This window comes from Apostichopus japonicus, chromosome 23 (genome assembly GCF_037975245.1).
Source record: "Apostichopus japonicus isolate 1M-3 chromosome 23, ASM3797524v1, whole genome shotgun sequence".
Lineage (NCBI taxonomy): Eukaryota > Metazoa > Echinodermata > Holothuroidea > Aspidochirotida > Stichopodidae > Apostichopus > Apostichopus japonicus.
In genome coordinates this window covers 5341065-5355940 of record NC_092583.1, presented here as the reverse complement: position 1 = coordinate 5355940, position 14876 = coordinate 5341065, and the positions used below count along the sequence as shown (strand labels likewise).

Genomic DNA, 14876 nt, shown 5'->3' with positions numbered 1-14876 from the left:
AAAGAACAACATCTCATCTCCATTATGGTGCCATTTTTGGCTTTTTACAGTAGGCTATGCATAGCGTGAATTATTATCGCTTTAAAACAGGTCAGAAAAAGGAACCGTCTTGTTAAAGGGTGTGAAGACTCGCGAACAAAGAAACGTCTCATACCGGTAATCTGACCTAGTTTCGAATGAGGTGTAACAGAAGTGTTAGACATCACCATCGATCCCAGAAAATACACACACAGCTTGCTACCGTCGGTAATTAGACACTAACTAGTGTAGGCCTACAGTCAATACATACAGCTACGGTCAATATACCCACATCACAGTGTATATAGCAGCGTGGACATCTCAGGTCTAGATAAAAGATAACAAGGTATCGCGTTTCATTACTGTCTGCATTTTGTAGCGACAAGAAAACACGTCATTTGCAAGCAACGGAAATTTTTCAGAGCGCAGCATGCGGTTTGGGCGAGTCTTCAATGCCTTTAATGTCAGCTAATTGAGTCTGCCCTTCAGTGGCTGCTGGGGATCCACTTTCCCACCAAACCGTACCCAGCGCTCGTCACAATGTACAAACATCAATGGCCAACGGCGCGTAACGTTGATGTATACACTATTGGCTGCTGTTAGTGGCTGCTACCTTCAAACAGGTTCACTGTGTGACGGAAATCGTAATCTTTGACTGACCACAACCCACTATCGAACATGCTATTAACTAGCCAAACCAAAATAACTCAACATATGCTACAGTATAATACGTACGAACACAAGACACAACCTGTGTAAACGTGTAGGCGATAGTTTTGCCATGCAATTTCTGGACACTGGCATTTTTTTGTGATTTCAGATTACGATCCCCAGCTGGTGAGAGAGAACTGTCCAAACCAGAGAAAAAGAAAAAAAAAAAACTCCAGGTGCAGCATATGCAGTTTGACTTTTGGTCGAAATTCTCTATCCCTTTTTTAAAGGAAGATCAAACGTTGTAGACTAGGCCTAAGCCTAGCCTAAGTATCCGAATGAAGTTAGGTGTATGGACGCCGGTTGTAGTGCCATTCCGCCATAGGTACATACCGCCATACCATTCCGCCATAGGTTATAGACTGAATTGTAGTTACCGTTACTTGACAAGATTGGGGAATAGATACACAGTCCTTAATATTTTAATGTACTTGTTGATTGAATAGTTTTTAATTGAAAGTTCGTAAGAGTTGATACACTGTTTTCAAATATATAATATAGTTGAATAAATCGAGTTAACTAAAGTTGATTGTTAATTAAAAAGATTCTGATTGTTGAATTAAATGACCGATTTTGTAGATTACATACCGGATCAAATTCAACATAACAATGTAAGTCAGAACTCCCCTATTACATATATAAATATATATGGAAGCTGGTCGTCACCGACGCACGCACCCTCTATGTGATTCCTGCCAGAGCCGACGCAAGCACCCTCGGTGAGATTCCCTCTACGATGGAAGCATGCACCCTCAGTAAGACAGAGTCCTCTCGAAGTGACACGCACCCTCAGTAAGATTCCCTCTACGACAGACGAGCGCAACCTCAGTAAGAACAGGTTCCTCTTTACGTGACGCATGCCTGCACCCTTGGTGAGATTCCCTCTACAACAAACGCACACACCCTCAGTAAGAACAGGTTCCTCTCTACGTGACGCATGCCTGCACCCTCGGTGAAATTACCTTTACAACAGACGCACGCACCCTCAGTAAGAACAGGTTCCTCTCTACGTGACGCATGCCTGCACCCTTGGTGAGATTCCCTCTACAACAGACGCACACACCCACAGTAAGAACAGGTTCCTATCTACGTGACGCATGCCTGCACCCTTGGTGAGATTCCCTCTTCAACAGACGCACACACACTCAGTAAGAACAGGTTCCTCTCTATGTGACGATTGCATGCACCCTCAGTGAGATTCCCTCTACAACGGACGCACACACACTCAGTAAGAACAGGTTCCTCTCTATGTGACGATTGCATGCACCCTCAGTGTCTGGATTCCCTCTACGACAGAAGAACGCAACCCCAGTAAGAGCAGGTTCCTCTCTTTGTGACCATAGCACGCACCCTCGGTGAGATTCCCTCTACAACAGACGCACGCACCCTCAGTAACAACTGGTTCCTCTCTTCATGACGCACACAGGGTTATATCACCGGTTGAACTTACGAATCCCAAAGAGTAGAAGTGTTCTTTTAAGCCTATTTTAGTTATTTTATTTTCCACAAATATTGGAGAAGGGCTTATGGATTACATCATCAGGTCTGGTGGCTTCCAATTCAACATTTTATCTCACACTTGGAATCTAAAAAAAAACTTGAATATCATGCATGTGTTACATGGGTGACACAAACGCTGTTTATTTTGCATATACATTACTAAGCTTACATCTAGGCATGGTATATAGCTCTTAAAATGAGAATAGTTTTTTCAAAAATGTCAAAATATACCGTTTTTACACCGCTTCTGCCGAAGAACGCCATCCTTGTTAACATACAAATGGGTAAATAGCTCTCACCAGAAGGAAAATGTCTAGATGAGACCCTCATCTTTTTTGTGAAGAAATGATCAGAACCTGTCTTTGTTTTGTTGTTCAATGCACAAAGTGTTTATCTATAAAGGGGGTGTCTTTCTTACAAAAGATATGCCTTTTAGAGAAGCCCTGAGCTACATCAAGTAATGTACATTCACATTTGAAAAACCACTCTCAATGAAACACTTTTGAAAAGAAGTAAAAAAATATGTTATAAGCAAACCTTAACCTGGAATAGTTCTAGTATGTCTAAAGTGGAATTAGTTATTGTTTGAATAATATGTTTTATCCATACAGGCTGAACAAAATTCAAACCAATGTCAGGGATATTCCAGTGGCTGACGTGGATTGCTTAGCAAACCCATAACCTCTTAGTAATTTGTATTGCAAACTATAACTGTTAAAAAAGCAGTGATAGTTTGTAAATTCTTGTGTCAATATCAGACTTACTATTAATGTTATCCGGCCAATTGAGCTGAAGTGTGTTTTTGCTGATAATATCTGAATCATCGATCCACAGATAATAATTGTTTAATAAATAACATGGATGGTAAAAGCAGAACTTTCAAATGTTCAGGTTTCAAGGATAAAGCAAGAAGCAATTAAAGTAGTCTAAAAGCATTTGAAGCACAAACCACCAACTACTGTATGATCAATGCACGTAATAAGGGAAGATTTTGCCAAAAAAACTAGCTGTACATTCAATCAACAATTACCACTTAGGGACCAGATATTGAGATAGGATTTTCAATTAACAGTACAATATTTTTCTCTTCAACATAAGTTTTACATTGTCTCCCTTTAATATAAAACATACACAAAACATCCAAGTCATGTACATATCTGTCTGCATAAAGAGAGACCACTTTCACACCATGCAGTAGGTTTCCTCAATAAATAATATATAACGGTCAGACAAGGTCATTGGCAAGGGTTTTTTTTTGGGGGGGGGGGGCCATATCTATGTCTGCACTGAAGTCCAAATTTCCTGTAAAAAGTCACAAAGGTAAAATGCAAGAAACCAACACGCACATGTGATTTGAGGTCAACTGACTCTTAACATCTTCTAATCACGATAAATGCTAACTCAAAACTTGTTTGAACCTCATACTTGGTACATGTAGATTCACCTCAGTAATAACGAGGAATGTTTTGAAATTGGTGGAGATCAAGGTCATATGAGGTCAACTCTGAAAACCTATTAAACCTGAATTGACGCAAGATGTGCAACTCATTTGAACTTTATACTACAGTAAGTAGTAGATACTCCCTAATAAGTACAAGATCCCAGTCAAATTGGTAAGGTCAAAGGTTCGAGGAAGCACTAAAAGTCTCGAAACCGGCTTGTCAACAGGATAACTGCAGAATCAATAGGTTGGATTAACTTTATAAATACACAAACTATTAAACATAAACAATTAATGATGTTGATATAACATTCATATATTGGTTCTCATTAGTACTAATCACTTGAAGTCAATTATAGTCAGCACTTAAAAGCCCAAGTGCAGTGTTACTCTTGATTGTTCTCATATAAAATGTGGCAAGAAATCACTGAACTAATTGGCTTTTCTGGTTTGCTTATTTCCATAGATTCTGAAGAATGGCCATGCGTTTCAACAAATGGATCTTGTGCAGTTGTCTAGCAGCCTTCTTAGGTTTACTGAAAAGCATTATATTTAGAAAATCAAGTAAGGAAAAACTTGATTTACCCATCACTAAAAGACAAGGACCAGATGGCCAGGAGGATTCTACAGAACAAGAGGTAGAGTATATCTGTGTGTTCAAGTGCTGTATTGTTTATCAACTTATCAACATGCATCTTTGTATATTTCTGTGTTAATTTGGACTAGACTACTCAGTTTTTGGTTCGATGATAATCGTAACCTATGCATTCATGATGGCTTATGTGTATGTGTGCTTGTGAGTGCATTTGTGACCCCCAGCTTGTAAACATGATATCTCAAGAAGGGAAGGTCAGACCAATTTCATATTAAGTGTGTAGAAGTACCATATTGAGTACAAAAAGCCTTTTGTTTTTGGTGGAGTCAAAGGTCATTTGGGGTCATCAGATGTCAAATTGTGAAAACCTTGTAAACACATTATCTCAATATATGTAGATGTACCATATCACAATTAACGAGCCTATTATTGCTTTTGGTGGAGGTCAAATGTCATTTGAAGTCAACAAATGCAAAAACATTTACTTCACTCCCCTCTTACCTGTCTCTCTACACTAACACAGCTTCCTAAACATATCGCAACTTGGGAAGCTTGGACATATGGCATATTTGGTATGTAATTGTATCACATTGAGTACAAGACTAAAGTTGTGGGCGGAGGTCAATGGTAGTTTGAGTTCACCAGAGGTCACATGGTGAAAAACCATGTTTCACATAGTATTTCACCAAGTATATACAGATGTCATATTTAGTATGTTGATGTATCTATCAGATTTAGTACAAGAAGCATGTTGTTGAGGTCAATGGTCATTTCAGGACAGCCTGTGTCATTGTGAATTTATTGCTTGTCACAGCACACTGCTTTTCAAGTGCTGTATTAATTACTAAAATCAAGTATGTTGTACACCCTCACTATACATTACGTCAGATTCATGAAGAAAACTGCCAATGTTACATCATCGAAACCACAATGCATTTTTGCATTCTGGTTCATGAATGTCAAAGGTCATTTGAGGTCAACAGAGGGAAAAAAGTGTGTAAACAATATCTCAAAGAAGGTCCCATAGGCAGTTCTTATATTTGTCATGTGGATTTCTTGTAGTTAGTTCAGTAAACCCTATTGTTTGTGGGAGGTTAAAGGTCACTTGTGGTCAGTAGAGAGCAAAATGTGAATATACCAAAAGTGCTATATCTCCAGAACCAGAACATGAAAGGAGGTCGTATGCAAGGTATGATACATTGTGTAATTTATACGCAGTTTGTACACAATTTGATTTAGGTCAGAGTTCATTTAAGGTCAAAGCTTGGTGTCAGGTGTCAAAGGTGTCAGGTGTCAAAGCTTGAGCGCTATGTAAATATGATATTTCCAGGTAGAAATCTGTAGTAGCTGGTATATATAGCTATGGCTTCTCTATAATGAGTGTAAGAACCCTATTGTTTTTGGTGGAGGGTAAAGGTCGTTTGGGTTCAGCAGAAGATACACTTGGATACTTTAAACATGACATCATAAGATAGTCAGTTTCATCAGATGTCATATTGGCATATATAAATTTCCTATAATGAGTACAAGAGCCCAGTAATCCTTTGTGAAGGTCAAAGGTCATGTGAGGTCAGCAAGGGGTTAAAACATTAAAAGCACTGTAGCTGGATACATTTTGTTTTCAAGACTTCTAATTTGCTTCAAGTCAATGGTTGTTTAAGGCTAGCAGAATGCAATCTCTGACATTTTGTGCAAGGATATAGTGTACAGAAAAGCAGCTAATTGGTCAGATCTGAATTGATATTGTTGTTATGGAATTGAAAATGATTAGCATTTTTAAGAGCCTAATTAGTACTTCCTAAAAGTTTACACCATGTCAGGGTAATCTTTCATTGCTCTCACTATCTTGTTATACATCCATGCTCTCACCATACTTAATTGGTACAGGTTTAAGATGTTGTTTAAGATGTCATATGTATCTAAGTTTAATCAGAAATTACTGCACAATATCTTAAACTGCTCTGAATTCTCAATGTTAAAGACCTCAGGATTTACTTTGACACAAAACACTTGACTTTAACCTACTACAGTTGCCGTTATTAGTGCTTGTTATTACAACAAGTATATTTAGTGACAGATATTGTCCAAATATTTGCCCAAATATGATGTTAACTGTTAATTAACTCCTAACTATATAGCTGTATCTGACAACAATTTGCAGTGCACTGAATATTGAGTAATTGGCTTCATTATTTACATTTTTAATCCCAGTGTACTGTTGATGCAAGACATTTGCACCACCTAACTTCAAACCTGATTGTCTAATCATCACAAAAGGAAATCCCTTAGCCTCTGTCACCCCTGCCCTAACCTTTCTAAAGCAACTTAATTCTTGAAGAAACACACTGGCCACCCTTGAAAATATTTAACCTTAATACCTTGTGAATTTGGAATTGAAAAGTAAAGTGCTTCTCCCATGATAAGTTCAATTGATAATTTTATGAAGAGGAACTGTTGTTAAGAATGGCATTTGCATGGACCTTCACGGTTGTCAGCTAACTACAGTAGCATTGATTTGTTCATTTTTAGGAAGAGCTTCAGAACTGGGAAACATGGGATGATGACGGAGGTGGCCTTACTGGGGTAAGAGTAGACCCTGCCCAAGATTCTCAACAGGAAACAGAGATGGAACCAGACTTTTTTGCAGACATGACTCCCAGTTTTAAGAAAGCAGTATGTAGCCAGTCAAAGGGCAGCTTTATTTAACTTTCAACTGTTTGGGCAACTAATGACCCTAATAAGATGTAATATGTGTGTGTACAAATCTTGTTTGGCTTTAAATTATATATGAGTTAAAATCAGCCTGTGTTGTATTTATTTAAAGCTAAGGAAGTCTTATTAACATAGTAATACAGATTAAGTATAATCTGACCATACATTGGCTAATATAATCACTGATCAGAAACATCATCAGGATCTTTCATAGCTAGGAAAAGTGAGCTTTAAACATGCTTAACGCAATTAGTGTTTTAACATACAGTACAGTACCATCATTTACTTCCCTTCATAGGCCCTCATACGGAAGAAAACTGCTACATCTGCAGCAAGATATCCATCCTCCTCAACTGGATTGCAAACCAAATATTCTTTGGGAGTTGATGACACAGCAAACTTGTCTGTGAGTATTATTAAGTAAAGTTTCAGGGTCTGTGAGTCACAGAATGTCTTGTTACATAAAAATCACCTTGAACAGTGGTTCATTCAAATTCAAAATCAAATGAGTGATCATATCATAACCTCATGAAGACTCTTTGCTATGCTGTGAGCTAGACAGAAGTGATGGGCTCATTTAAATATATGACCAAGGTTTTGGTGCTGCAGATAAAAGCTGACAGAAAGGTGGCATTTGTGTTGCAATATTGAGCATGAAAAAGTGATGTACTTAAAGAAGATTGTCTGCAGCTGAAAGTGATTGATGTTATTAACTAGTCTCATCTCTTCTCTATCTACAGGGAGAGTTGGCAGCTTGGACAGAATCTACAGGTGGCTGGGAGGATGAGGCAGAAGATGATGATTTGGGAATAGATGCTGACAGTTTTTTAAAAGAGAAGAAAGAAGCAGAAAGACAGAGAAGATTAGCCGAACAACAGAGAAAGAAAGCCGAGCGGGAAGCCCAAAGAAATAGTCAGAGAGGAAGCTCAAAATTAGCTGTCAAGCTTACTTAGTCAGCAAATACATATAGAATATGCTTATATTCTTGCCATAGGAGACTGAGCTGCTGAGGTTATTATACCCATACAGGGAAAAGAGAAATATATCAAAGGTATACCGGCTGCAAACAACACTGATTGCAACATGAAGAAAACAAAGACATAATACAGAGCGTTAGGAGTAGCTCTAACAGTTCTTGTTAGCTACAGAATGGTAGCCTTTATTGAAGTTATACCGTTTCATCTCACCTCATAAGCACAGCAGCAGAAAAAGAGTGAACTAAACAAAAGGAGCCATTTCAATCATTTGTATTATCATCTAAATGTTCACTTGTTACTTTATCCTATAGTTGATCATGTGGAGTCACTCAGACTGCAAAATATCATACAAAAAGTTATGTGTTAAGTGAATGTTTACTATCTTTACGATTTGTATCAGCATATTGGGAAGAAAATCTTGTGATGTTGATCTTTCTTAACAAATCACATGTTGTAGGAAATGGTATTTATGGGATGTTGCTATTCTGTGTCCATGTAATGCTTATTTCTAGAATAAGGCACTGCCAATTTCAACTTCATTGTGTAATTTAATATCTGCCATAAATATAGAAATATCTAAAAAAATGTGTTTACAATCATGACCAGCTTGGAAGGCTGATGAAATCTTACTTAATAGAAACTTTGTAAAAAACAGTTTCTATAGGAAAGGGAACAATTTCTTGTGGAGCAAGTCTAAGTGACCTTTTTTTTGAACAATTGACTTTGTGATCTGAGCAGCTGCATAGCAGTCTTATTTGTCTGCTGGGATGATCATGTGACTGACATTATGCTGTTTCCCAAGAGGATTAGAAAACTTTGTGAAAGATGTTGTGATAGTGATCCATACAAGTACAGTAATATCATGCTGTGAGGAGGGCTATCAGAAACAGCATATTGTTTAGACTTAACAAACTGTGAAATGCTGTGTAAAACAACTGTTTTGCATTTATGAAAATGAAACTTCTCCTTCTATCAGAGCCATTTGAACAAAGCCGATAGTACTAGTTTGTTGTATTAATCTTGGGGCAGGGTTATAAAAAATCTGAAGAAATTAAAGATACGTTTACAAAACTTTTACAAACTTGATCAAGATCAACCATAATTTCATATCAGCAATTAATCTACATATGAAATGATACTCAAGTTGGTCTTGTCATTATTTAAGGTGTTGGGAGGTCACACCAACACAGGTACTTACAATTGTAATTCAATGTTAACTGCGGCTGATGGCTGGTGCTGTGAACTTCCTCAGAAACAGATCCTTGCTCTCAAAATAATCATACCATAAAAAGAATTGGTATAAAGCACAGACAAGCACTGTTTTCTTTCTTTTTCATGTTTATTGAAATAAATACCAAAGACATGATGCCTTGCTTCATACAATGAGTACAGAATTTGATTGGCATTCACATTTCAGTCCAGAGGAGTATTTATCTTAAAGGGAATGTTGAGTAATACATCTTATTTCCACTGATGTTCAGGAAAAGGTTGTAATATTAATGTGTAATTACTAATTCTAATTAAATAGTATATAACTAATTTTAATGTATATCTTGTATACTTAAGTTCACAAGTGTCCCACCAAATCACTAGTAATAACTGATAAACTTGATAGCTGCCATAAGTTGTTTTCATATTAGGAGGATCTATATACTGTCATAAATTTCATTGCTTTTCACAACACTGAGAACCCAACACTGTCTGGCCATGCTATTATTGCAAACTTGTGTAATAGAGTATCTTAAAACTTAACATCATTTTTAATGTTTGAGTGTACTTTGACCAAGTTAAGGACAGTTAAAGACATCAGCTGTACCTACAGTATGATCACAAAACATTCAAGGTCACATGGGATTAAAAGGTAGTATCTTCTACAAATATTTAAGCTTTAAAGCTCTATTGAACAGCCTTGTTTTGAACACCCTTTACCATCATACTCTAATGGTTTTATCCAAGACAAAGTAATATTATATTTATGCAATAATTACTTGCTCCTTGAGTTAATTTGGAGAACTAAACTGTTAAATAGGGTGAGTGCTTAACATATTCTGGGCAAAATGCTGTTTTTAGTATTGGATTTTCTTAATGTAGACAAAAGACTGGGTCTAGTATCAAAGTTAATAGTGACAAATATAAAGTTGTTGATCAAGATTGGGTTAATGTTGTCATGGGTTTAATTCATGATAACAAGAAATGGTGTAATTGTTTGTAGATTAACAAGCCTAATGGACGTACTGTATGCATTGTGGGAAGATTTACATTCCTTTAAGTTTCACTCTTTCTTTTTTTTATAATTGATGTTATACAGTACCAGAATAGCTAACTTCTTTTGGTGTCAAATACACTTTATTCATTATTGAATTTGATTTATGTATTCTGTTAATGTACAACTGTCAATAGACCACTGTAGCCAAATGGAAAACTCCCTAGAAAATACAATATCTGTTTATAACCTAGAGGAGTACACCTTCATATAGCCTTACAGAGTCACAACTAGTTCTTTTCTACATTTAAATATTTCCTTTAAACCGATGGTACTTGTAGTAATCGCCCATAAAAGATTTGTAAACTTCTTGCAAATCAGTTGGCATGGTTCTCTGAACTAGAGAAAGACTTTTAAAGTCACTGGAATCTACCAGATTGTAAATGCCAAGGATGAGAGGTTTCTGAGAAGAAATTAAGAAACAGAAAGTTAGGTGTTAATAATGAATAAAGTTAGGTGTTAATAATGAATAGAGTCCAAACAGGCAATATTTTACAGAAATATTTTTGACAGAAGAGGCACATCTGAACATGGAGGTTTAGGAAGCTGGTTAATTTCAAATAGCACCTGTGAAAGGATCTTTAATAGTTCTTACTTTCTACGTGAGTACTGAAACTTCACATAATTACAATTTGTATTTGTGCAGACATCTTAGTTCAAGTTGAATGTACAAGTGATGAATATTGATTCCCTGGTAACTCAATGCTCCCCCTCAACACACCTTGTCAAGTTTATAACAATTAGTCAGGTATTCTATTTGAAGGATCCACCAATGGTATGGATTCCCTGGTAGCTCAATGCTCCCCATCAACACACCTTGTCCAGTTTATAACAATTAAAGTCAAGTATTCTATTCTGAAGGATACACCAATGGTATGGATTCACTGGTAGCTCAATGCTCCCTATCAACACACCTTGTCCAGTATATAACAATTACAGTTAAGTATTCTATTCTGAAGGATACACCAATGGTATGGATTCATTGGTAGCTCAATGCTCCCCATCAACACACCTTGCCCAGTATAAAACAATTACAGTCAAGTATTCTATTCTGAAGGATACACCAATGGTATGGATTCATTGGTAGCTCAATGCTCCCCCTCAACACACCTTGTTCAGTATATAACAATTACGGTTAAGTATTCTATTCTGAAGGATACACCAATGATATGATTTCACTGGTAGCTAGCTCAATGCTCCCCCTCAACACACCTTGTCCAGTATATAACAATTACAGTCAAGTATTCTATTCTGAAGGATCCACCAATGGTATGGATTCATTGGTATCTCAATGCTCCCCCTCAACACACCCTGTCCAGTATATAACTATTACAGTCAAGTATTCTATTCTGAAGGATACACCAATGGTATGGATTCATTGGTAGCTCGATGCTCCCCCTCAACACACATTGTCCAGTATATAACAATAACAGTCAAGTATTCTATTCTGAAGGATACACCAATGGTATGGATTCATTGGTAGCTCGATGCTCCCCCTCAACACACATTGTCCAGTATATAACAATAACAGTCAAGTATTCTATTCTGAAGGATACACCAATGGTATGGATTCATTGGTAGCTCAATGCTCCCCCTCAACACACCTTGTTCAGTATATAACAATTACAGTCAAGTATTCTATTCTGAAGGATCCACCAATGGCATGGATTCATTGGTATCTCAATGCTCCCCCTCAACACACCTTGTCCAGTATATAACTATTGCAGTCAAGTATTCTATTCTGAAGGATACACCAATGGTATGGATTCATTGGTAGCTCGATGCTCCCCCTCAACACACATTGTCCAGTATATAACAATAACAGTCAAGTATTCTATTCTGAAGGATACACTTATGGTATGGATTCACTGGTAGCTCAATGCTCCCTATCAACACACCTTGTCCAGTATATAACAATTACAGTCAAGTATTCTATTCTGAAGGATCCACCAATGGCATGGATTCATTGGTATCTCAATGCTCCCCCTCAACACACCTTGTCCAGTATATAACTATTGCAGTCAAGTATTCTATTCTGAAGGATACACCAATGGTATGGATTCATTGGTAGCTCGATGCTCCCCCTCAACACACATTGTCCAGTATATAACAATAACAGTCAAGTATTCTATTCTGAAGGATACACCAATGATATGATTTCACTGGTAGCTAGCTCAATGCTCCCCCTCAACACACCTTGTCCAGTATATAACAATTACAGTCAAGTATTCTATTCTGAAGGATCCACCAATGGTATGGATTCATTGGTATCTCAATGCTCCCCCTCAACACACCCTGTCCAGTATATAACTATTACAGTCAAGTATTCTATTCTGAAGGATACACCAATGGTATGGATTCATTGGTAGCTCGATGCTCCCCCTCAACACACATTGTCCAGTATATAACAATAACAGTCAAGTATTCTATTCTGAAGGATACACCAATGGTATGGATTCATTGGTAGCTCGATGCTCCCCCTCAACACACATTGTCCAGTATATAACAATAACAGTCAAGTATTCTATTCTGAAGGATACACCAATGGTATGGATTCATTGGTAGCTCAATGCTCCCCCTCAACACACCTTGTTCAGTATATAACAATTACAGTCAAGTATTCTATTCTGAAGGATCCACCAATGGCATGGATTCATTGGTATCTCAATGCTCCCCCTCAACACACCTTGTCCAGTATATAACTATTGCAGTCAAGTATTCTATTCTGAAGGATACACCAATGGTATGGATTCATTGGTAGCTCGATGCTCCCCCTCAACACACATTGTCCAGTATATAACAATAACAGTCAAGTATTCTATTCTGAAGGATACACCAATGGTATGGATTCATTGGTAGCTCAATGCTCCCCCTCAACACACCTTGTTCAGTATATAACAATTACAGTCAAGTATTCTATTCTGAAGGATCCACCAATGGCATGGATTCATTGGTATCTCAATGCTCCCCCTCAACACACCTTGTCCAGTATATAACTATTGCAGTCAAGTATTCTATTCTGAAGGATCCACCAATGGCATGGATTCATTGGTATCTCAATGCTCCCCCTCAACACACCTTGTCCAGTATATAACTATTGCAGTCAAGTATTCTATTCTGAAGGATACACCAATGGTATGGATTCATTGGTATCTCAATGCTCCCCCTCAACACACCTTGTCCAGTATATAACTATTGCAGTCAAGTATTCTATTCTGAAGGATACACCAATGGTATGGATTCATTGGTAGCTCAATGCTCCCCCTCAACACACCTTGTTCAGTATATAACAATTACAGTCAAGTATTCTATTCTGAAGGATCCACCAATGGCATGGATTCATTGGTATCTCAATGCTCCCCCTCAACACACCTTGTCCAGTATATAACTATTGCAGTCAAGTATTCTTTTCTGAAGGATACACTAATGGTATGGATTCATTGGTAGCTCGATGCTCCCCCTCAACACACATTGTCCAGTATATAACAATAACAGTCAAGTATTCTATTCTGAAGGACCCACCAATGGTATGGATTCATTCGTAGCTCAATGCTCCCCCTCCTTGTCCAGTATATAACAATTATAGTCAAGTATTCTATTCTGAAGGATACACCAATGGTATGGCGAATGTTATGAAAGTTCCATGTAAAGCCTATAGTAAAGACTAATGAAGCTTATCAAATGCATTGTGTTGGAATTTTAACAAGATTTCACACATTTGAGGAATGAGTTGCTTACTTTGAAAGCAGGTAAGAGTGTGCCTTGCTGCATCTCCTGGAAGAAGGATGCCACCAAGAAACAGGTCACCTGTTTGGCTTCCTTGTGAGAGGCAAACAAAGTCAACAACCTGGTGGAAAGAAAGATAAGTGAATAGTATAGTGATGGATAAAGTATTCTCTGAAACCAGATCAAAGTATGCATATCTGTAAAGAGGAAGGGGAAGGTAAGAGGTCAATGACAAATGGTTGCATAAACCTTTAATATCAGATTTATGAATGCTGACATTTTTAATTATGTTGCCTACAAACTCGACTATGCCTCCATCCATGTTTCGATGCACATTATATATTGGTAGTGCTTTTGTTGAAGTAGTAATAAAGCTTGAACAATACATTCAGATTTTAAATAATTCCTAGCTTTGCAATTCAGAGACTACTTTAGCTTTAACAAGTTCCTTAAGCCATGTACAGACAGTTTATATTGCCTTGTAATAACAAATTATCCTAAAGTTTATAGACTTAAGTTCTGTGACGCTGCTGCAAACTAAACTGATAAATCAAAACAGCAAAAAAAAAAACCTTGAAGAGCCACTTTACCTTTCCATATCTTCGGCACATGCAATCAGCATCTCATCTGGAATTGGACTTGCAGGAGTTTGTTGCCCTCGCTTCATTACATGCTTAAGAAGATGTGCTAGAATTGTCAAGGTTTTAGATTATCAAGGTCAAACATAGAAGTTAAATATAAGAAGTGAAGTAATACACTTATACAGTGTTGTTGTATGTGTGTTATGTGGACATGAAACTACCAATGTCAACTGGAGTTATCACTCAAGAATAACAACAGATTTAGAGTCACATCATTGTAAGTATTCTCAACCAGACAACACCCCACAGAGATGTATTACTCAAATACAAAAAATAATAAAGAAAAGTAACA

At 37.3% G+C, this 14876-nt stretch overlaps 2 protein-coding genes across 3 annotated transcripts in view; one reads left to right on the top strand and one right to left on the bottom strand.

The window, feature by feature from the left end:
- Nucleotides 1-745: 745 nt before the first annotated feature.
- LOC139964964 (receptor-binding cancer antigen expressed on SiSo cells-like) lies at nt 746-10315 on the top strand. Of its 2 annotated transcripts, none has more exons than XM_071967080.1 (5): nt 746-905; nt 4137-4308; nt 6795-6938; nt 7276-7383; nt 7718-10315. In XM_071967080.1, the coding sequence occupies exons 2-5, from the start codon at nt 4147-4149 to the stop codon at nt 7928-7930; spliced, it is 627 nt and encodes a 208-aa protein (XP_071823181.1). In that variant the 5' UTR covers nt 746-905; nt 4137-4146; the 3' UTR covers nt 7931-10315. The 2 variants fall into 2 exon arrangements, with proteins under 2 accessions (XP_071823181.1, XP_071823182.1); XM_071967081.1 differs by lacking the exon at nt 746-905 and adding an exon at nt 912-1054.
- Nucleotides 9900-14876, bottom strand: part of LOC139964962 (unhealthy ribosome biogenesis protein 2 homolog) — a 36568-nt gene continuing 31591 nt past the window's right edge. Inside the window, exons 23-25 of the mRNA XM_071967078.1 lie at nt 14534-14627; nt 13956-14064; nt 9900-10620 (exon numbers count right to left, since the gene is read on the bottom strand). Coding sequence (XP_071823179.1) covers nt 10465-10620; nt 13956-14064; nt 14534-14627 — 359 coding nt within the window. The 3' untranslated portion in view covers nt 9900-10464. The remainder of the gene's footprint in view (nt 10621-13955; nt 14065-14533; nt 14628-14876) is intronic.